The following is a 24474-nucleotide window of genomic DNA, read 5'->3' as shown; positions in this document are numbered from 1 at the left end:
AAATAGTTCCACATGATGTAAACATATCTTATGTGGGACAGAGCCTTAGCTATCTTAACCCAGCATATGTTAAAAATTGATGAAAGTAAATCCATGCATTGGGTGGCATGTGATAACAATTAAATATGTCAATAAAGAAATTGGACACTGTGCTTGATGGGCTGACCTAAATATCATTTATAGTGTACAATAATAATTATGAACCTTTAAATAACAGAGCTCAAACACTTGAATGTTAATAAATTTCCTGCATGTCAGTGGTCGGAAGTTACCAGGCCGCGGACCTGTACCGGGCCTGGTAGCCGCACAGAAATGGATTTTGCCTTAATTTTTGCTTATACCGTATTTATTAGTGCATACACTCTTTCTCCCCCACCCCACCCAAAAAAAAAAAACTTCAAAGTTTTGAGTGTAAGGTTAGACCAAAATTTTACAGTAGTATACCGCCGCAATTAAGCAACCAAATATCGCTGACTTCACTTGCTCAACATTGGATGGAACCCAGATCAGGGCGATGAGAGCGTCAAATTCATACCACTAAGATTGTAGATGAGAAAGAGAAAAGGCATTTGATTTTATCTCATCATCACACTCTTTTTACTCTCCGTGCTGCATTGTACAATGTTGTATTTAAGCATTATGGAAAAGAGTTCAGACAAAACAATATACAACATGGTACCATGAATAAAATCAGTGTGATGATGAGATCAAATCAAAGGCCTTTTCCTTGTGGTCTAATTATTACACAGTGGATTTGGGCTTATTATTACTATTTTTGTCATCCTTAGAATACAGACATGAAACTGGTCTGATACGTACCGGGTTTCCGACCACAGCTGAATGTGATAAAAAAAAAAGGAACCGAAACACAATAGGTCGAAGTTTCCCGCTCTCCTTAAAAAAATCCTGCCTTGATTTATTGTGTTTCACTTTTTTGACTAAGCCGACAAAAGTGTCCTGCAGCAGATTCTGTTTTGTTTATTGAGATCACATCTCAAGAGGGTCGGGACCTCCAAAAATACACTAAGAGAGGTATCATGTAAAACTAAAACCATATTTAGAGGAAAGTTGCAAAACTCTTCAATGTGAAACTAAGGGAAATACAAATTAAAAAAAAAACATTCATGGTCACACCTTTAGGATTAAGTGATTTTGAGATGGTGCACCCAGGACTCCCTGGGAGTCTACGTCAATTGATCCAAAATCAATTGAATTCAGATCCAGCCCAGTGACCTAAATGAATAATTTCTTACTTAGATAGGGCAAAAGTTTTTTTCTATACAAAGAAATATTGGAATGCCGACAAATAGGTGATAAGGCCAGCAGAGATTACCATGCTAGCTTTTCTAAAAGGCTAAAATGGCCCCACATTGTATGATGTGTGAACCAGTAAACTGTGGCCAAACACAACAGGGTTACAGAGTATACACACACGCATCCACACCCCCTCCCGTCACTGCAAGTGGTCCTGCCACCAATGTTGAGCAGGTGACCTTTTCTTTTGGCTAATCCACACCAAAAAGCCCTAATTACTGCTGCCGCTCCACCAACCTCTGCTGTCCCAATAATCAATAGAGCCGATTGACCGGCAGATCATCCCGTCAAGATGCCGAAGCCCTTAAATGTGGCTCAGCAATAGACACCAATGGCATTTCCAAAGTAAGTCAAATAAAAAGAAAAGAAGCGTTGGAGATAAAATATAAAGTCTAATACAAGTTGTAAAATAAAAGATGCTGTATCATACACGCACACCTTCAACCTGAACGTTGAGACAGCACTGGCTAGGCCTTATCGAGTGGCTGTTATGCAAAGTGGTCCTTATTAGAATATCCTCGACTTAACCTTTACTGGCATCATTTAATGTAGCACAAAAAGAAAGAATAATACATCAGCAGGTATTTATCAATGTGTATTACAATGACAGTGAAATCTGACAGGCGAGATACCGTACACTTAATAAAAATACATAAACACAAAGATTATTCTTCCTATTTTAACTCTGATTTTAACCTAAACACTCAATTTTGTTCAACTTTCCGACTACCTTTTTTTACTTTTGCTGCATCTGAAAACAGTTATTGCTAGGTTGTATTTATAGTGTGAGAAAATACTCCTGTTACCTTCAGCTCAATAGCACTATTTGCTACTCTTTCTTTAATTTGTATTCACAGAAATTATTCATTGATTAAGTGTAAGAAAACACCAATGCAAAAAAAAAAATCACATTACAAATGTTGCCCAGGTAGCTGAGGTGACCTTGTTCCCAGTCTTGATGCGACCTTGGCATGTGGTGCTACAGATAAATTTGCTCTGACTATCTCAATTATGCAATTTTGACAGTTTTTTGAAAATCCTGCCAAAAGTTTTAGCTATATAAACTCTCCTTTAAGGCAAATATAAGGCAAAATACACACATTTTGGAGCATAATGAAGATGGTCGACCAAAAAGATTGCTCCAGGCTTGAACAGCAGTCAGTTAAGTTTTTGGGTGCTGAAGGTTGCAACCAGTTGAAATTCATACAAGAATACGTTTTGTTGTGCCACTTTATCGCAAAAAATGTGTACAAGTAAGCCATATACTTAGACATCAGTAAAAAGATTTTTACACCAAGAGAATACAGAAGCTTGTGCACAAATGGGAATGAGTGACATTGCTGGAAGATATAAAATATAATTAAAAGTAAAACAAAGCTTATGTATCTATTAGCACTCCTTAAACCAAATAATTCTCCTTATTTATTGAAAGGCCCTTGTAGATTCAGGAACATGGTTACTTTTTCTCTCATTTTAGATTAATTTTACACATGTAAAGGTGAGAATAATTAGGCCAATAGAGGGAAATGCCAAAAACGTGTTGAATAAGTTATGAATTTTGCCTTTCTTAACACTCGGGTGAGTTGACAGCACAGAATGCACATAGAGCAAAAAACTGTAAATATTCCCTCACCTGTACTTGCTCCGTAAAGGGCCCGAAGAGACTACAGAAGAAACAACAAGAAAGCTTTAAACAATGTTATCAGACAGGAGAAGGAAGTTCCATTTTGATGCAACTACAACAACACGGTCATATCGGTGAAAACTCAATTTCCTTGCGGTGTTCTTTCTCTCGGTGTCACTCTCGCTGACAGACTTTGATTGTACGAGACAAGTTAATAAAAAGCTACAGCGCGAAAGGAGGCTGCACCTGCCAGCGCTAGCGTGCATACCCGCAGGCACGTTTGTGCGCTTGTCTTCGGGTCCTCGAGCGGCACTGGAGCCATGACGAGCGAGTTGGATAGTGATGGGATTTACAGGATATGGTTGCTTACTGTGAAGTAATTTGAGAAAAAAATAGGCAAATGAATGACACGTTATTAACAATTGAGAACTTATTGTTGACCAATTAGCATTGTTGTGTTTTGGATAATTAATTTATGCAAATTAATGTTATCACCTCAAATGTGGGACTGAGCTGCTTAGCATTGATGCTACAGGAACACTAAAGCTCCATTTTCTCTGTTTAACTGATCTGTGACCAGTGTGGTTAATCTACAAGCTGTGGCTGCATGCTTGGTCAAAAGCATTCAATTGCCCATTGTTATGACGGAAAGATTTTAACCTTACGGCAGATGGCCGTTTGAATTCTTAACGTTTGTAATTAGAAACAGTCAGGGATGATGAAGTACACAGCTAAAGCGTTTCCTGAAGTACCAATATATAAGGCTATAACGCTATCTAACAACATGAATAGGTGCATCGCGTCGATATACTGGCCGCACACAGAGATTTGAAAGTGTCCTATCGCCGCTTAAGGTGCAATAAATAAAGAGCGCAGTGTCTATTACAGCACAAAATGGCTGAAATATATCTGCGGAAGTTAACAGATACAATAACAGCAAGTTAACACTTGTCCTCTAGTCAATAAAAAGCCATGTATGTTGTCACTCCATATAGTTTCAAAACATTCAAATATTTTCCTTCTGTGAAATTGGCTCAGAGAAATTTTAATTAAATATAAAATATACTAAAAATAATTTCTCCTAATCGACTGGCCGTGTGAGATTTTATTTTTTGATTGGGTGTTGTGAGGTTTTCATGTCCTACACAAAAATGAGAGCGCAACCCAACATACTGCATTTTGGCATGGTACGCAACATGCCCTGCAGCAGACAAGAAACCCCTACAGAGGATAATAAACAGGGCCCAAAAGATCACCCACTGCCCCCTGCCCAGCCTGGAGGACATTGCCAGCTCTTGCTACATCAGCAGAGCTAAACACATCCTAAAAGACTTACTACACCCCAACGACCGTCTTTTCTAACTGTTACCATCGAGCGACACTTCAGATCTCACAAGTCCCCAACCAACAGACTGAGGGATAGATTCTTCCCCAAAGCTATCAACACACTAAAACAATTTTGGAACACAATTTTAAGAGTTGTATCCAGGTTCAAAGTACAGTACCCTGGTTTGATGCCCAATGCCCAGGTTGTGTATGGTTTTTACATTTGAGGTAAATAATATATATTAAAGGTGAATACTTTGTATCTTTCAATTTATTATAATTTATATTGTATATTTTGCCAACTGGAGTGAAACGCTAATACTGGTGTAGCAAAACAAAACTAATAAAGGTGATTCGTATTCTGAAAAGTAACTGAATTTCACACACCTGTTTTTATACTAATTCCTGAAATTACACCAGGGAGGAAAGGATGACTAATTGTGCTCAACCAGTAGGTGTGTAATGAATTTTGTTACTAGGGGTTTAGCCATTATCTGGTGTATAGAAAACTGTTTGTTGGGGGAGAACTGTTGGTTGGGGGAGAACTATTTTTAAAAAGATTACCTAACAGTAGAAAATCCATTTCTTCAATGGTGTCCCGTGATGAGATTTTACACAAAAGTGCGCCCATGTGGGAACTGAAGACATGGAACCCCACAGAGAGCTGCCCCAGTCAGGCCGACCCGCTGAGTGAAAGGCTGTGGTAATGTTTAGTTTTCGGGGTGAAGAAGAAGGTGAAGGGGGGAGAAGGGTTGAAGGAAGGAGGAAAGGATGAGCGGATGACAAGGTTGAAGTCGTGTGGTTCAGGCGAGAGCAAAGAGATGACTGAAGGGGGGAGCGGGTTGGACGGGTCACAGAAGAGAAGCGGAGAGAGGGAGGGAAGGAAGGATGAAAGGTCCGAATGTGATGGCGGTTTTTCGGGGAGAGGTCCCACTTGGTCTCGTCAGTCAGCCGTCGGCTCACTGACACCTGAACCTCCGCTGACCCGGTCGTGACTGCCCCTGCGGTACAGGAGATATCATGAGGGGGCCTCACCTTTGGCCTTTCACTCGCCACCACTTGCAGCTCCAAAGACATCACCTAAGTCCGTCTTGACTTTCTTTAAAGCCTTGATTCCATTGCCTTGAAGAAGCCTATTAAACATCTTAGCAAAATGGAATAGCAAAACACACAAGCATTATTAAACCCACTTTTGCTGGTTCTGGTTGATGTCCAATAACTTGTTGCACATTCACTTTAGTCGCTGATGTCAATGGCGGGTGCGACTTTGAAGGGCCAGCAAAAGTCACATGCTATATAGAGCAGTGGTTTTGAAATTGGCGTACTTGTACCCTTAAAGAATCTTCCATCCATTATCTGCACCACTTATCCTCAGTAGGGTCAAGGGGGTGCTGGAGCCCATCCCAGCTATCTTCAGGCAGGGGGCAGGTGACACCCTGAACTAGCCAGTCGCAGGGCACACAGAGACAGACAACTAACTCGCTCATTCCTACCTAGGGATAATTTGAACCTGCCAATTAACCTGACATGGATGTTTACGGAATGTGGGAGGAAACCGGAGTTTTTAGAAACCCACGCGAAGGACATGCAAACTTCGCACAGGACCTCAGAACTGTATCGCGGACGCGCGAACCGTTCAGCAGTCTTTGTGGAAATAAGATTTTGAACAGAGTTATAAAATAGCATTTACATTATCAGTATCAAATTAGGTCAATGTTTCAGAAAAATAAACTTACTTTACATGAAATGCACTATATCGTCATATTCAATTTTAAACATACACTTAATTACCTCCAAAAGAGGTTTTGTAAATTGTTTTCTACAAAAAAAATCTAGCAAATATGCGTGACATGGACGATGTTTTTGCTTATTTAGTATTTTTTAATCAACTGAAAATTATTTAAGAAAAGGAAATAATAAAACAACAAATTTATTAATTAAAATAAGTACAACTATCAGCAAAAAAATTGAGTTGAATATTTTTGTTTCCGTTTTTATTTCCAACTAGTTACAGTAAAATCTTACTCGGCCCCAAAGTATGATCAAGTCATGAAAAAAAAAACGCTTGAGAACCACCGATTTGATGGGTGCAATAGGGATTTATTTTTTTCATTTTTTGCTATCATGCTACTTTGTGTCATTACAAGTACTGTTTTCACAAGAAGTTACTCTCCAAACTGCTTTGTTTGAGGAAAATTGTTCTCAGTACCTAATACCAATACCAGATGGAATATGCTCCTATCATATCACTGATCTAGAGTGGGATGGATGACTAGATGGAGGATGGGGACATAACTAATTGTTGAAGTGATAACATAATATTGGTGGGGACAAAGCATTGATGACCTAAGATTGGTGGGGACACATCCCCTTTGTCCATGACAATAATATGCCCTTAAATTGGATGGATTGATGGATCAATTCATGGATGGTTACATAAAAGAGCAATGGGTGAAGAATTATGATAAAATCACATGATTTAGTCTGTTATGTTTATGTTTCAGCCATTCTGAAAATCTTTCATGTTTTTGTGCAGAAATGATGGTGGCTCAGTCATTCCCCAAATCTGATGCATGCACAACAACTCACACACGCACACACACTTCCCTGGAGAGTGGAGCCTAATCCTGGGTTTACATTGTTAGGACAACGGGGATAATCCTACTAACAGGGTGTTTATCTAGAAAGCACATCCACTGAATCCTCAATACACACGGTATTGACCCAAAGTCCGAGAGCAGGTAGGACTGCAAAAAGGACAACAAAAGACAACAAAGCGAGACAAACACTAGTTGGACAGAATAGAAGGTGACGGGGGATTGCAGCAGAGCGTAGGCGGATTGAGAGATGACAATAATAAAGGAAAAAAGATTGTGTGCAGATGAAAGAGGGTCTGGGCTGTCAGGCATGCAGATGAGAGAGCGTGAAGGCATCAATGCAGGACGGGACGCAGGCGTTCCCTGCGGACCGCGTGCACCATGGAGAATACATACGCCAAAGAGCATTTAAGCCTTCATTAGCGATATAAAACACGGAGCACTGAAAAATCCTAATATGATAATACAGCAGGTCACACTGGGATTTGAGAGTCATATTAGGAGGAATTTGAACTGAGTATTGGCTCAGCGCGAAGTGCTTATCATGGTGTAAGGGCCCGGTCACACAGCCGGTTGCGGCTGAATCACGGCCAGAAATTTCTGCCTGTGAGGCGGACGCTATTGGACGCTTGAGATCGCCATACAGACGAGATACAGCAGTGCTTAACACGCGGTTGGAAATTCGCGCGCGGGTGGCAGCGCGAAAAAGTTTTGTGCTGCTCAATTCTTTAGAGCGCGGGTACACGGCCTTTCACGGGCGTATCGAGGCTGAACCACGGCCAGAAATTTCTGGCCGTGAAGCAGACGCTGTTGGGCGCTGTTGGACGCTTTGAGACCGTCATATAGACGAGATACAGCAGTGCTTTACTCGCGATCGGAAATTCACACGCGGTTGGCCGAGCGAAAAAGTTTTGAGCTGCTCAAAACTTTGAGCACGTGTTAACCGCGGGCGGCACATGAGGTAATGACGCGGAAATGACGCGGAACGACGTGCTCTGGCCGCGGCCAGGGCGTGGTTACACATGGGTAGGACGGGAAATTTCAGCGGGTAATCGTGGGTGGAGCATGGTATTAGCATGTTCTGCGCCTGTATCGCGGTGTTATTACGTGAAATTAGCGTGTTACGCGTGTGACGGTCAAACGCCTTTCTCCGCGTATATACAGCGCGATTTGCCGAGCACACGTCAGTTGTGCTCGAGCCGAAAAGGGGTGGACATGGATCCCCGTCACCGTAGTGACCTCATCTTAATCCATTTTTATTTCTTGACATTTCATTTCATAACAAGATAATAAAATAAAAATGAAAAACTATTACAATAATAACATATTGGCTTCTTCGGTGCCATAGCTTGAAATCTTGATCTTGCGTAGGAGTCGGATTTGGGCACAACACCGGCTCGGGAGCTTTTATACCCGTGGTCCACACGAGAAAATGACGCGGAAATGACGCGATGAGGAAGCGAACAGTCGCCGGCGTCTGTTTTGCGGGCATACCACCGATGAACAGCGGGTTGGCCAATTTTGCGCATTTTCCATCGCGGGCAACCACGGGCAAAAAAAACCCGCAAAATTTTAGCCGTGATTCAGCTGCAAACGGCTGTGTGACCGGCCCTTAAGGCTAGTAATATTATACATCATTAGAAGTCAAATGAAGTCAGATGCACTGAATAGAAGCCCATGGATGAGTCCAAAACTATTGTTAGTTAGGTAAAAGACCACAGAAAAAAACAAGTAAGGTATTTACAAGCTAGTAGTGCATCCACTGAACCATTACATAAATGAATAATTTGAAAAAAAAAAAAAAAACAAAAAAACAAAAAAAAAAAACGATCCAAAAAATGACACTTTTCCTGAAGGAATGTTTTACAGTGAATTATATTCAATGCATACAATAAGTACCATATTTTTCGCACTATAATACGCACCGGATTATAAAAGCGTATCTCAAAACAAATAGTCTTGTGATATTTTTTTAATATATTTTCACATCGAGCTATAAGGCGCACGGAATAAAAACGATTACAAGGGCTAGGGTTGAACAAATATGTAAAAACTTCCATATTTGCCCATTGATTAATCAGTCAGAATATAACACTGATCACAACTGCATAACATAGGATGCAATGGGGATGCAACCATGATTATGGACGAGAGTTTTTGGTTTGAACCATTTTATTGAGAGTTTTTGGTTTGAACAATTTTATTGACACTATTAACAGCAAATAAACAATGTGAGGTTTGAACAATTTTTCTCGACAATTTTAACAGCAATTAAGCACATTCACAAGAGTTTTTTTTTGTTTGAACAATTTTATTGACACTATTAACAGCAAATAAACAATGTGAGGTTTGAAAAATTTATCTCGACAATTTTAACAGCAATTAAGCATACCGTATTTTCCGCACTATAAGGCACACCGGGTTATAGGGTGCACCCTGAAAAAATAGTTTTTGGTCCTATTTTTGACATACATAAGACGCACCGGATTATAAGGTGCTACAATGGGAACGCCGGCAAAACAGTCAGATAGTTCAGTCAAACTTATTACCCCTTAACATTCACAAAGCCTGCAAAGAAGCAAATACGTGTCGTAGACACGTGCAGATGCGGTGTCCGTACGATGTCACTCAAATGCATCGTTCCATCATTCGGAAGGTTAAAGTCTTGGTATTCAAGAAATGCCAACCATTCCTTAGTTTCTATTCTCTTTTTCGCTCGCAACTTTACTGTGCATATGACAAAAAACACTTGGAATTGAGTTTAATTTAAAAATAGACACTCCATTCCATCCATTATCTGCACCGCTTATCACAGAAACATCGAGTTCAGTCTGAAACAAGATACAGGGATAATATATAGCCGGAGTAGCTCACCGAAGTCGTTGTGTTCATAATAATGTGCAGCCATGGTCCTCTTATATCCGTGAGTGTAGTAAATCCAGGAGAATAAAATATTTACAAATACAGAATAGTAAAAAAATGCTTTCTGTATGCCGTCAACCACGTGCTTTACACATTCATCTTTTTCGGCCAATTGCAAGCTTTGTTTTGCCGTTTAAGCCTATGCCAGCCTGTAAATGATAAAAAGGATCCGCCCCTTGACCTCCGAATAACTTTAGCCAATAGTGATCAATTCAACTGATGATTGACATCTTTTTCGGCCAATTGCAGGCTTTGTTTTGCCGTTTAAGCCTATGCCAGCCTGTAAATGATAAAAAGGATCCGCCCCTTGACCTCCGAATAACTTTAGCCAATAGTGATCAATTCAAATGATGATTGACACATTGGTTAGCCAATGAAACGTCGGTAAATAAATCCCAGCATACACCGCGGACTACTTGGCGTTCGGCGGCTGCAAGTTAGTTGGAAGACTTTGCGACTTAATATTGATCCATAAATAAGGCGCACTGCATTATAAGGCGCATGGTCAGCTTTTGAAAAAAATAAAGGCTTTTAGGTGCGCCTTATAGTGCGGAAAATACGGTATTCACAATTTCGTTATATCTGACAATATGACGTTTTTACAATTTTTTCCGACATTTTTAACAGCAATTAAACACACAATTTCACTATATCATATCCCAACAATATGAGTTTTTAATCGACACTTTTAACAGCAATTAAATACATTCACAATTTCATTATATCATATTGTAACAACATGAGGTTTGAACATTTTCTATCGATACTTTTAACAGCAGTTAACCAATGTGTAAAGGGCAATACTATTGTGCAAGGGCATAGCTCTGTCTTCTCAAGTGGGAATCCATCCCACCCTCCCAAGCAGCATCCTCCAGTCCTCTGCCCGGGATGCTCAGATGGGTCCTCAACCTTCTTACTTCTACCTTCCACAACCACCCGAATAACCAGGACGTTGCTGCCGGGACCCCCGGTTCCCTCCTCCGGGTGGGTGCAGACGATTATTCTTTATGGCTGCATCCTAGGCTTGCCGCTCGCAGATTGTATGGTATCTGCAGCCGTTCAGGGGGGGGGGGGGGGGGGGGGGACTGCCTGCACCTCCTTACCAGCAGGTTTCTGGAGGTCCAGATTACAATCCACTAGAGGGGGGGGGATTTTGTAGAGGTTTATTGTTCTATATTCCAAATCAATTATCCATTGTCCATTATCGGTCAAATCATAATACGAAGACACTAGTTCCCAGCCAAGGTCCTACCCACAGGGCCGAGTAGCGATCAGTGCGAATGCACCGTTCCCGGAGGTACTGCAATACCGGGCCGATGCGTGGAGTGGACAGAGCAAGCTCTTATTCCAATCTCCCAATCTAGACAACAATCAGTGATAGTCCATAATCCCAGGACTTTAAATTCCAAGATTGTAACTACCTATATAGGGAGGGATTTTTGAGGGTTATTGTTCTATCTTCGTTATTCATTATCCATTATCCGTTGTCGGTCAGTTCATAATACGCTACAAAGCCTAGGAGCCGGGACACTTACTCCCAGCCAAAAGGCCAAGCTAAGGTCCTAGCCCTATAGCCTTGCTGCGATCATTGCGAATGCCCCGTTCCCGGAGGTACTGCAACACCGGGCCGATGCATGGAGTGGACAGAGCAAGCTCTTATTCCATCTCCGGATTGCAAAAATCAGCTCGATGCTGTATCGTTATGATTCCCGGAAACAGCTAGGTATACACTAGGCGAGTAGGAATACATATGACACTTGAAAAGGCATCAGCTCTTATCTTATCATCATGCCATTTTAATCACGGTACCCAATTTTCCATGTTATTATTGTTAGAGTTTAAACTGGTCGGTTGTACAGCCACTCGCAAAATCGCACAAGATTCTGAACTGAATGACGAAAAGGCTATTGTGGGAAATGACTCAGTTCTTCGAAACTGAGTGAAGAGAACGGCATTGTGGGAAGTAATTTGGTTATGTATAAATAAACGCGTGGCCGCACGTATTCAAAACGTTTGTCACTTTCAATACTTGGTTTGAGCCGAGAAAAATTGAAACAGCAATCTCGCGACTTTAACATATATGGAAACATGACTAAAAATAGTGTGATAATGAAATAGAACCCAATGCCTTTTCTTATGACTTTAGTACCCTTAGAGTTCTAATGGATAGAACTTTCCCCGTCACGATACGGTTTGGATTCCTATTGTTTTAATGTGCTCTAGTGAAAAACTATCCATATCCCTAGCAGCCTGATGTTTAGGAATTGGTGCTTTTACCATTGATAATTGGTTCAAGAACTGATGTTAATATGTAACAGAGGTCAGCAATAAAATAATAGATAATGCATTTCCAATTTTGTCTACTTATAATTACGCACCATATTATAGGTTACAAATGACCATTTCTGGCCAATTTAGAGTTTTGGGGTATATAGTCAGGAGAAATTATGTGCCCTTTCAAAAAAAAACATGCGAGACAAAAAAAAGTAACTACAATTAGATTCTTATATCTACTTCTCTACAAATAGAGTATAAATATTGCATGATGCACCTTCATTGAGAGATTGAAAATTGTGCAATCGGGAAATAATTTCTATGGCACAAATCTTTGCATAGTTTTGTTAGCCAGCTACAGTACACAACATTCAACTCCAAACAAAGGTCAATTCAGTGGCCTGCTGCCACCTTCGCAGAGAAAGCTGCATGTCACAATATTGCCACGTATGGCATTAACTTCCTCTTGGAAGAGGCCACCTAGCCAAAAGGGAGGGGGCTCAATATCGGCAGAAGAGCTCCAAGTTTAGTATGCGCGTCAGAGCCTGGGGACACTCCCCGAGCCAAATGCCAGTCTATAGATTGCAGAGGGGACTAAAGATCACATCATCGTCCACCCGGACATTGGTGACACCGGACAGCAGACGTGGGAGAGAGGCTGGACCGAATGATCCCAGCCAGGATGGGCTGTTATAGACAGCCGCTGTCATTACAGGGCAAACATGCACAATCCCTCCCACCCCCATTCACACAACAAACACGTACATGAGGCGTGATGGTGAAGTTATAGACAAGTGCTGTCATTAGAGAAGTCTCTATGGAGCTGAAACGGGAACGACCACTAGGGAGGGGCTAAAGTGGAAGGCGACTTTCAGTTTCATAGTAGGCACGTATGTCGTATGTTCGAGATGTCGGCAAGCCAGTTTGCACAAAGTAGTAGTCTTCCTGAAATTGTATTTGTAGAACTCCTCATTTCTGTCAATGTATTTCTGCTTCCACAGTACACTCCATTTGCGCGCTAGAAGGGAATGAGTGGAGTTGCCTCAATTATTCATGACCGCATCGGCACAAATAACATTTAGTTAGAGCCTTATGTCATGCAAAGTGATGCCTCAGGACTGGCAAATACAGAAATCAGTATCGGGCGATGTCGGATTATATTTCGAGGTATCGGGACTTGCCAGGGCTCTGGATACAAGTATCAGGGGCAACGATTGTGGCCGTACAAGGAACCTAAATATTGTCTAGCTCACTGATCATTTGATTTAACTAAACTATGTATTCCATACAAAATAAGTCTTTTACAGACATATGGAAAAAAAATTAATAAAAACCAATTATTTCTGTTGTAACGAAATTTGCTTCATTCTTAAATGTAGGTCTATGTTTGGGGACATTCTTTTATGTGACAAAGAATACGAATTGTATCAGCACTTGGTGTCAGTAAATAGAGAAGAGTTGGATACTTGTATCAGTCTGGAAGAGGGGTGTTTAGAACATCCCTAATGATAATTCAATATCACAGAGAGGAACCAGATTCAAACTGAAGTATTTTAAATAGTAGTATAATATATATGCTATATGCTTTGTTTTTTTTACCCACTGCACAGCATTTTGCAATTATGTTACAGTTCAATTGTTTATTTATATTTTTATCATGTTATTATTCTATTCATTATTTTATTCATTTGTTCATCAATATATTTAATCACTCATATATTCAAACAGTCATCTAATACTACCCACGCCAGTGTTGTTCTCCACTGTGTCTGATAGCCATGCAGTTGCCAGGCAACCACGGGAAAACAGCAGTAGTTCTAAACTAAGCTAACAAGCTACTGGAATAATCTTTTATGCAAACCAAAGATACCAGGATATCAGTCTTATCATTCCATTTTTGTCAGAAAGCAAGCATACATTGTTCCAAAAGTGTTAAACAGTATTTGTAGAAGATAGAAAATAGTTTGCTATGTTCACACTTTCATCAGTAGGCAACATCAGCAACTCGTTAATGAGCAAATAATGAGTTTTTGTTATTTCGAGAACAAGGAAGCGCTAGTTGACACACACCAAGGGTATAAAAGCCTCCACTTCGGATCAATTTGTCTGGATTTGTGCAGATCGCTTATGTGAGATGCGAATCTAGACTGGTCTTTGCCTGAAGGGGACAGGCAGTCAGTCAGTCTATCAGTACATAGTTTCAGTACGCTTCTCACACCCTCCCAAAGCTGGATATGCTTCAGGGCGTGTAGCTACGACGGGCTTAGTGTTACACCAGTGAGCAGCTCACCTGTCAATGAAACATCTCCTTCAATCGAGACACAACCTGCTTTAGAATACACAGACGACACACACAATTGTGGGTCATTGTCGGCTGTTTGATTGGCAACTGATTGCCAGACAAAATATTAGAAACATCTCACGTTTCTCTGAAGATAAAAAACACAGATTCCTTTTCCTGTTAAATGTCAATCAAAAAGTGCAATATAATCTTTTTATTTATTTTGTATTGGCTCTCATTTGAAGTAAGTGGACCTATAATTTTGCACAATAATGGATTAACACATTTGTGCCATTGACTGTTATAAATGTCAAAACGTCTAGTATCAATACCGTTCAAATTTTTGTTACACAATATTTATCCAATAAAAACTAATAAGACATCTACATCCCAAAATAGTATTGTCCTTAAAATTGCATGCAATTGGAAAAAAGAAGGAAAACAAGGGCTTGGCCATACTTCGACGCAAACTCAACACTAAAAATTGATTTTCTTTGTTTTACAGTCAGTACAATAATGTCACAGGATAAAGTACATTTGATTACGCTTACAATGAATGCTAACATTTATTTTAAGATTTGGAATATGGCCGCTTAGTCAAAAGGGAGGGGGTGGAATTATCAGCATAAGCGCACAAGTCACATTTTTTTATGCGTATACTATATTCGCAGTGAAGGGGTAAGGTTTGTTTTATAACTTTAAAAAACAACTCAAGTAAAAATTGAATATAGTTTTATGCTATGCAACTTTAATTACTGCAGGTTCAAATTGGCATTTAGAGAGCACATTTTTCACGCTTTGTAAATCGCCATTAAGATTAAGCAATCCCATTTTTGTGTCAGTCAGCAAACAGATTGCAGCCTAATCCCTACTAGATTGTGTTTCTAGCGCCCACGTGTGTGCCATTGGTCTTCCATTGCGCGGAGCAGACAGGTGGCTCACAGGTGAGCTCAAACATCTTTACAATCACACAGTGATCTAAACGCTTGCCAACAAAGACATTTCATCTTAAACTCTTTCATGCCCCAGGCATTTGGAGTAAGCAACTGTAGCACTGTATGCGCCTCACCACGTCGTACCCCCACTCTGTGATATGTTAGCAATTACGCCCTGGAGGCGATGTGGCAACACGTGCGACTTCAGCAGTCAGGAGAACAAAGCCTCAGGTCCTCCTCCATATCAAAGTCTTGGCTCAGGCTTCAGAGTGTTATTGACAGGAGCGCTGCTGGCGTTGCAGTTTGGACGTGGGGACCATGGTTCAGCTGTGTGTGTTTAACAGCCTCGCAAAGCAACCAAAGGCAGAAAGTATTGGAGGACAGAAAACATCGGAGGTGTCTGCCAAGGGAAGATTTGATAATATTTGATGTGTCACGCAAGATAAATCATTATTGCGGAGGGAAGGAAAGTGCAAAATCTGTTTAGATAAAACTTTGCACATGCTAGTGAACTATTTTTTATGAACACATACACTTTCGCCCCTAAGAAAGTCTTGTAATCGTGATATAATTTATTAGTACACTGTTGGCAGATTTTGACTATTCTTTTTTATTTCACTAAACTGTAATCCCTCACTGTATCGCAGTTTACTTTTCACGGTTTTGCTGCTTGATGGACTCTTATCTGCAGTGTTCTGCATTCTGGTTGGCTAAACAGTCTCCCCACTCCTATCCTGCATCTGTCAGTCAGTGCGTCAATAACATTGCCGCCGTCTTATTTGAACACACATATAAAACAGCTTGATGAACATAGATTACGTACGTGCTAATAAGTTTTGGCTTTTTCCTGCCTGCCCTTTTTTGCTTCTGCTCTGTCAATTATTCAACTTTGCATATACATTAAAATGGCAATGAATCAATCTATCTACCAATCATTTTAAACTTTAAGTTTCTTTCTCCAACCTTTCTTTAAGCTAAAAGCTCATTTTTGTTACTAATTAGCGAAAAGAGCATTCAGTTTGATATGACGTTCTAAAATAGAAACTTAGCTAAATGGCTTGCTGAATAGCTAAAAAGGTAGTTAGCATGAAAGGTAAACAAGTAAAACACTAAAAGGGGGCTGGATAGCCGTCTAAAAGAGTAAAAAGCCAACTAAATAGCCGAATAGAAAGCTAAAAAAGCTGGCTAGCTGGCTAGAAAGGAGGCAAAAACTTTGCTTGACAACTAGCAAAAAAAAAAAAATACAATGCAAAAAAATGTAAATAGCTAGCCATGTGACTTTCTTTTTCTTGATAGCTGAAAAGGCAAGACGATACCTAGCTACAAAAGCTATTGAGGTAGCCAGATAGCTAGCAAAATACTACTGCATATTTTTACTCATTTGCGTTATTAACCCCAGAAATGAGAATTTAGTTTGTTGTATTTCCTGTAAAATAAATTAGTAAAAAGATGAATATATATATATATAATAATTAATAATAATTTCCTTTGTATTGTCATTTTTTGTAACAATGTACACAGAACGAAATGTCGATACACCTGACCCGTTGTAGCGAGCCGATGCAGCCGCAGCCAACAGAGGGCGCCGCCATTTTACCAATGTTATAAATCTTAGGTATGACTCGGCCGAGGCGCGAACCAGCGACCTCCCAGTCTCAAAGCGGGCGCCCTACCATCTAGGCTACTGAGCTATATATATATATATATTTGTTTAATAAATTAATTGGTTCTCATCTTTTTTTAATCAATAGCTTAAAAATCATTATTAATACTTAAATAGATTTATTTTGTCCATGAACTGGAATATATTTATTTGGATTTCTAAAATATCAACTTAAGTTATTACTATGTCGTTACTATGTTATTACCAGGTTAATTATTAATAAATAGAGTTGAATAGACTCAGTCAATTGATAAAAAAATAATTTTACTAGAAAGCTGTTGAGCTAAATTCAGAACAGGTCCGCGGGCACCTCAACTGTCCTTAGGGGGTGCCCAGGTGTACCACGTTGAGAGCCATGCTCTAAAAGCAACAAAACGATCTGGGGCGACAAAAACACCAAAGGCAGAGAAGGATACTTTCTATTGCTAACAAATTTTGGGTGGACAAGGGAAAAAAGAAAAAAAACAATGCTTAAATCAGAAAGATGTGAAAAATATGTTTTAATAAACAGTTACATAATTTGGAAAATAAGAAAAACAATTTAAAATAATACACAAATTATTTAAAAACGTTTTACTTTGGAAAATATTTTTCCCCTTAGTATTCCAACTTAACTTGTTGCGACATATCAATTTTCAATTTCATAAGGTTCATACTAGTTAGCATTTAATTAGTGTGGCAAATTCTATAAAAAGTAGTGAAAAAGAGAACACTCTTATTTCTAAATATTTTCACGCACTTGCAAGATGTACTTATACTATTGCACATTTGTTATACATAGCTTCTTTGTTGCTGTACTTTTCAACAGGAAGTTGTTTTACTAATGCGTCCTGTGTCGAGTCATTTTTTTCCATCTAGTTTGCTGAATCTCATGAGAGCCCAATCAACATACAATTTACCATATTTTATTGTTTAGCACTCCACACACGTACGCAAATCCAACGTAAGCTAGCACTTGCTGAGGGGACATCAACAGCAACTCGGGACTCGCTAGGCATCTCTCCGACAACTTGACCGTGAACTTTCAACTCCAAAAGCTTTTTCAGATAAAGCAAAGCGCAATCCCTCCCTGACAAAACGGAAACCTGTTTGAGTGCTTGCCCTGGCAACGACAATGCCACCCATTTATTTGTTTGCAGTGGTTAAACTGCGAGGCTACGCTTCAATGACAAAGGTGACTGGGTGTGTCCAAAACACTTCTTATCGGAAGTAACTCACTTATTGGTTGGGTTTTATCACGCGAAATATTAAATGTAAATGTGAAAAATGCTCAGTAACTCAATCAAGGACAAAGACGAAGCCATTCTTCTGAATTCTAAGGGAGATAGCTTCTTTTTGAATCTAGTCAAGCGGCCCCTAGTGGCCCTTGGAAATGCATGTACTTCATTTCTCAACATTATGTTATCTGTCTACGTCTACTTTTTGGTTGAATGGGCTCTCCTCCTTCCTAGTGTTTTGTGGGCGAAATGACACGTCTACCCACAATGGAAATCTATGGAGATGGATGAAGGACCTTGCTACTGTTTGCAATTGTGAGCTTTTCCTTGGAGGTTGTTTGGGGGCCACGAAACTGAGAGAGGAGACAGGACCAACAGCCTGTTTGTCAGGTGTTCTTACTCACATTAGTCACGTAAAAACAAAGACGCAGGAGCGACGGCCGACACAAAGACCGCCCGGCCTCTGCTCGGTGTCACCCGATCTCGTCTACGTGAATGCGAGGTTAGATAAGTGTGCGGGAGTGTTTGGAAGGGGGTGAGAAGGGCGCCTTATTGGCTGCCACGCTCGGGTCAAGCCAAGGTCAGGACGCGTATGATGGATGATGCTGGAGACCACGGTCCTTCTACCCATCCTTCGCCTCTCCGGGCCTCAAACCTGATAATAAAGCGGCCTCTCGGCTCACGTGTCTTTGTGTGGTCGCGACGGGCCGAGCAGGACTGATTTTGCGCGTGGATCAGGCCGGTTGGGGCAGAACCGAGGGATGATCGACAAGGTGAGCTGTGGAGCCAGTCATCCGCTAACTCCTAACCTATACTATCTATCCTCTATCATACCTTGCTCATGTTTAACAATCTACATGTGCAATGGTGATTCAATGACCTAATGACAACCACTTTCAAGAGGAAATTTCAATTAGACATATCCATATTTCATTATTACATTTTCAAATGTAGCATTCTTAAATTTTATCTCACAATATAAATATAGATGTGTCGTCCCTTTGAGTTAAATTATTTTGAATTGTGGGTGTTAGAGTGCTTTCATTATTTTATCCCACTTATTGACAAGATCTGGATCTCAATCATACTTAGAAAATTATTACTGTAAATAAGAAGTTTGTTTCCCACTCTTGAATAAATTTGGTATTTGTGTCACTCTATTAATTTATTTTTAATATTTTCATAATACAGTGGTACCTCTTCAAGGACAAGTAGCAGCTATCACCTCCCAACCTATACGTATATACATTTTTATGTTTTCCTAATCATTTCAAATTGTTTGTGCCATATAAAAAAATGTATATAGGATTTTTATTTTTTATTTAAAGGCCGATAACGTCTTGCCCAATTCGGCTCTAATCTTGATCGTCTTTGTCACTGGTTGCACACGACAAAGTCATCTAAGATTGATAATATTGTCATGGTATTCTACATTGTCTTGCTGTGAGTAGGTTCTGTGCTGTGTTCGTAAGGTTTATTATTGCTTAATAAGAAGGATTTTAACCCTTTTAAGGGGAACAATTGGCGGTGGTTGACAGGTATAAGAGCGAGAGACTGTTGAAAATAAGTAAGCACTTATTTTACACTTAAAATTAAAGTTATTGCAGCTACAAGTGAACGTACACGTACACAAAAAATAGCTTTTTTGCCTTTAGTACTCCGCATGCGCAAAGTGGACCAGCTGATGTTGGCTTTAAGCAGACATGATTGTTAAGGGGTCTTGAGTGGTCTCTAGTGGTAGCCTCTGGGATTGCTCAAATTTTGTTGCAAATAAAACTCGTGTACCAATATTCCTGTGTTAGAAAGTGCTCGTATATAGATGCACCACTGTATATTAATAAACTCTGTTCAAGTAAATACACTTGAATATTTTAAATACTTGCTCAACATACAGTCACATGCTGGAGATGTACCTGATAAGGTGTCCAGCAAATGCAGCAGAGGCATCAAGCCAGTGGCCACTTGATGTCATTTCTGTCGTTGCTTTCTTGAGTCTCTCCCTCCATCATACTGTCGATGGCTCTATAGGATGGCCGCCTTTATCGGCACACAGAGACGCATGTCTGTCGATGGAGGAATTCATTTTGGCTGCCAATCACAAGAGAGGAGTGGTCAATGAGAGCACATGTGCCAATACCTCGACAACCCTGATGGCTGACTTCAGTCGTATCACTTTTTTTTTGTCTGCTGTAGCTACTTCAGAGTACAAACTTCATGTTGCTTGTTTTGAAGTAGTAGTGTGTGAAAATGCGAGAGAGTAACCCCCATGGTTTGAGTTTGGCACCAGTGAGATGGTGCAATACTAGGGTTCATACACCTTTTTAAATGAACAAATTCAAGCACTTTTTAAGGACTTTGAAAGCTTATTTTGAGATGTCTCCAGTACATTAAAAGAACAAATTTGATCATTGGGGATACCCAAATATATCTGCGATTTATATATCCGATTTTTAATCTTTGGTGTGCATTTATCAAGACATATTACTTTTGAGCTTAAGTAAATCGCGAATATATTTGTGAATGTGAACAAATCGAGTAAATATTTTTGGGACAAATCTCTTCCAAAAATGGTATTGAGTAAAAATGATATGGAGCTTATGTTTTAAGTTACAGGAAAATCTTCACATTACAATCACCACTGGGAAAACCTACTTCAAGTTTCATGGCTCGTAATAAATGTCCATAATTGATACGTAATCACTGCACTAATACACATTTTGCATTGCCCTGTTTAGGTCTAGCATGCATCTGTCCTTTTGGGGGTGATGACGCTTCATAGGACAGTGCCATACAAACTACTGCTGACGTTAATGACGAGAGAAGAAATGCAATGGCATAATAGAGCAGACTGCATCATTTTTAAGAGGACTTCAGGAGAAACATGGCAACAATTACAAGTATTTACAAAAACTTCACCCAAAATGCAAGAATTTTTCAATCTTTGAAAACACAACATTAAAATTTGATTATTTTTCAGGATTTTAAGCACTCATGGGAACCATATAAAACAAACTGTGTTGAAGTCTTTATGCTCATTTTTGGTCGTGTGACTTTTTTGTTCCATGTAACATAAGAGTGCAAAAGCCACATTTGGGGTAAAAAAGAAAGGATACTGGGCTGGCAGTGAATAAGTTTAATAAATATGGTAAACAATGTAAAACACGTTTTTTGAGCAAATACATTTAGTCAATCTTGAAAAATAGTCAGTAGGTCACAATCAGCCCCCAAGCTATAATTTGGACAACCTACAGCCTCCGTGATCTACAAAAGGTTACCCTGATGACGTTGCTTAAAAAGTGGGATGCACCCTGAATTGATCACTGGACAACTAATTTACCATTTACATTCACACCTACACACATTGGAGCTTTTGGATTAAAAAAAAGAAGAAAATAAAAATTGAAATGAAACTTTAACCTCAGAACTGTGAGGTAGAGCTGTATTGATTTGTGTATTGATGAATATCATGTAGATACTTGTGCCAGTGGAGCCAATACCAAGTGCTTTTTAGTTATCAAATATTGTATCATGCGCTGTACAAAACTTTAAACAAAACAACGTAAAATCTTAGAGATAGGCAAGTACTGTTACCACAAATAGATAATCGTGCAAGATACCACCCTTTTTAAGGGATTCTTGATAGCTGATACAAGTATCAGTATCCTTTCAGTAGCCATCATTGAATCAGAAATCCTTGAAATAAAAATGAATAGTAGATTATTATCATAAAATGCATTTTTATATTAGGGGAGAATATTGGGGAGAAATCTTTTGTATGAGTTTAACGTATTTCTTAATACAAGAGTCATTTTTTGCAGCGGTAAAATTATGTAATGAACAAATGGTACCAGTATAGTTGTATCGATATCAATCGCCACATAATTTCTGGGTATAAATATCTGTTTAAAAAAAACCTATTGTCATCTAGTGTCCACGTGTTTCTGATTGCCTAAGAAAGCTCACTAATTATATGTATATATATCACAATGACCATGGTTACGAAAGTAGCAAGAGAAGCCTCCTTATCAGACTCAGGTAAGACACTTTCATAGTTTGGTTGCTGTTGTTTTTCAGTGTAAAGCGTCATCGGGCTCTTCCGAGATGAGCCGAACCTTAGCATTGACGGTTTATCAATTATTCAATCAAGAAACAGAAAGAAATGGATTAAAAATATTAATCCGCTCTTGATTAATAACTTTGCTGGGTCTATGACCGAAAATGAGAACTGAATTCAACTTTTTGTGGATTGTGTAACCTGGATGACAATTTATACTATAATATTATATATATGAAGTAGTCAACTACCCGATACATTATAAAGAGCAGCTAAGCTAGCTGACGAAAAACGTTGGTTGGCTAAACGCGAGATCAAACTAAAACGGCTTGAGTCCAAATGTTTAGCCTTATCCCTATAGGTCCTTTCTAATTATGTTTACAATATAAAGAACCCAACATATCAAGAATTAAACTATTTTGGTCATTAACCAGGTTGGCGAAGTACAGCTAATCGAAATTTACATTACCTATATACCTGGAGCAAGACGCCATCAATTGAGCTGCTCTTCGCGCATGCGCAGTGTTTTTTCCCTTCTCCCGAAGCGTTTATGATTAGATTAAAATACCTAGAATATTAATTATACAGTATTAAATTTCACGTTATTTTAATCAATCAAAAATACATGCTATGGTGAAAATACAACGTTTGTAAGTTAAGTACGCTGAGAATAATGAACATACAAACAGGCCGTTTATAAAATACAACGTGATGAAAATAGGAAGATAAAGTAAAACTTACATTCCTAATATTAGTATACAAAAGAGGTTTGCACCAACACCCAACAAATATTCCACAGTTATTTTTCTACAGAGCAGACATGTCTCTTCTCAGGGAATCCATAACTTCAAGATACAACATTCACGTGCAACATTGAAAAGCCTTTGTACCGCTCAAAAAGTTATTAATTTATGGAACAATTTAGATAATGACATTAAAAATGTCTCAAATTTACATACTTCTAAAAAAAATCACAAACTATATGTATTTTAGACAGTTATAATAAAGAATATTAATATATCAGAAGTGTATTTGGACGATATGGGCGTCACCAGTGATACTGTTATACGTTTTAAATGCTATTTCTTTGATTTCCAATTGTCCTTTGAGCGATAAGATTCTGTTTTCTTGTTTTGATTTTTGAGTATGTTTTTACTGTGTGGATAAGAGTGGAATTGGGGTAGATTCTGTTAATGCACTCTTATTATATCTTGGGCCAGTCTCTAAGCACTTTGTTGTAAATATGTTTGCCCATTTATTGTAGTCAACTTGTTTTTCGCGGGGGTGCCATGTCTAATTTCGCTGCATACAATTTTTAACCACCTTGATATCAAGGACAAGAAAGTAAATTATATTCTATTTACTCTACACCCTTTTGGCACATGTTAATGTGTCATATAATAGTCTCTTGCAGCTGTTTTTTTCTCCAAATAGTTAGTTTATTTTTATTAATTAATGATCGATGTTGTTGTTTGTGTTGTGCCCAACTCAAAAGCTACAAACAATCAAACAATGTGATGACAAAAACAGCGTTTTGGACTACTTCTGACAGTTATCAACACTCAATTTTCCGTCAAGATTTGGAGTCCTTTTCTGGTGTACCTAATCATTTGAGCTTACAAAACACCACATTGAAATGCAACACCTTAAAATTGGAAGAAATACCTGTTGAGAGATATTTAAAGTCACACATGGAGACGTTTATGTATTTTTGTTATTTTGGCAAAAAATGTGAAAACAGTTCCTGCAAGTTATTATTTGTTTACGTTTATTTTCTTATTTTTTTGCTGCCAAAGGTAATTGCACGAAATTGTGAAAATACACAGTATACCTTGTGACCTATTGTGGGGATTTATGTTACTGCTAAATGTTATTGCACGGTTTTTAATTGCACTATCGTTACGATGCACTTCACTTTTTATTTCACAAAAATTGCACGATTATTACAACTTAGGCCAGTCACTAAGCACTATGTTGTAAATATTTTTTCTGCCCTTTATCCCGAAGTTTTAATTCTTCTACTATTTTTTTTTTTTACATGATTACCCTGGAGTGCCGTGTCTAATCTTGTTGCAAAGAAGGTTGATGACGTTGTTACGATTAAATTATTCTTTAACGTCATAAAAATATATTTCTGGTGTGAATCATCCCGGAGTATATAATGAAAATTGAAACAAATTATTAAAGTCAAAATACATATCCGTTGATTGTTTGAGGACTAACTAGCTATAACTCTTTACTTCTGTAATCTTTTGGTTAATTTCCCG

General features: G+C 39.0%; 1 protein-coding gene, 1 long non-coding RNA gene and 2 pseudogenes across 16 annotated transcripts in view; 1 reads left to right on the top strand and 3 right to left on the bottom strand.

The window, feature by feature from the left end:
* The window catches only part of LOC148371428 (uncharacterized), a 45627-nt gene extending 24611 nt beyond the window's left edge, over positions 1-21016 (top strand). The window contains exon 3 of the long non-coding RNA XR_015849812.1: positions 20889-21016. This is a non-coding gene — a long non-coding RNA (uncharacterized LOC148371428). The remainder of the gene's footprint in view (positions 1-20888) is intronic.
* Positions 1-24474, bottom strand: part of LOC148371427 (uncharacterized) — a 60745-nt gene that overhangs the window by 33302 nt on the left and 2969 nt on the right. For 12 of the 15 annotated variants that reach the window (XM_088329494.1, XM_088329491.1, XM_088329495.1 and 9 more), the window contains exons 2-4: positions 20067-20241; positions 3207-3307; positions 2948-2978 (exon numbers count right to left, since the gene is read on the bottom strand). In XM_088329494.1, coding sequence (XP_088185620.1) covers positions 2948-2978; positions 3207-3307; positions 20067-20125 — 191 coding nt within the window. In that variant the 5' untranslated portion in view covers positions 20126-20241. The remainder of the gene's footprint in view (positions 1-2947; positions 2979-3206; positions 3308-20066; positions 20242-24474) is intronic. The other 3 variants (XR_015849811.1, XM_088329500.1, XR_015849810.1) reach the window with 2 other exon arrangements.
* On the bottom strand, positions 11059-11341 carry LOC148371430 (U2 spliceosomal RNA; annotated as a pseudogene).
* On the bottom strand, positions 11373-11552 carry LOC148371429 (U2 spliceosomal RNA; annotated as a pseudogene).

This window comes from Urocampus carinirostris, chromosome 2 (genome assembly GCF_059441175.1).
Source record: "Urocampus carinirostris isolate Australia breed hairy pipefish chromosome 2, RoL_Ucar_1.0, whole genome shotgun sequence".
NCBI classification, from domain to species: Eukaryota; Metazoa; Chordata; class Actinopteri; order Syngnathiformes; family Syngnathidae; genus Urocampus; species Urocampus carinirostris.
Note: the sequence above shows the minus strand (reverse complement) of the source record. Positions and strands in the feature narration are given on the sequence as shown.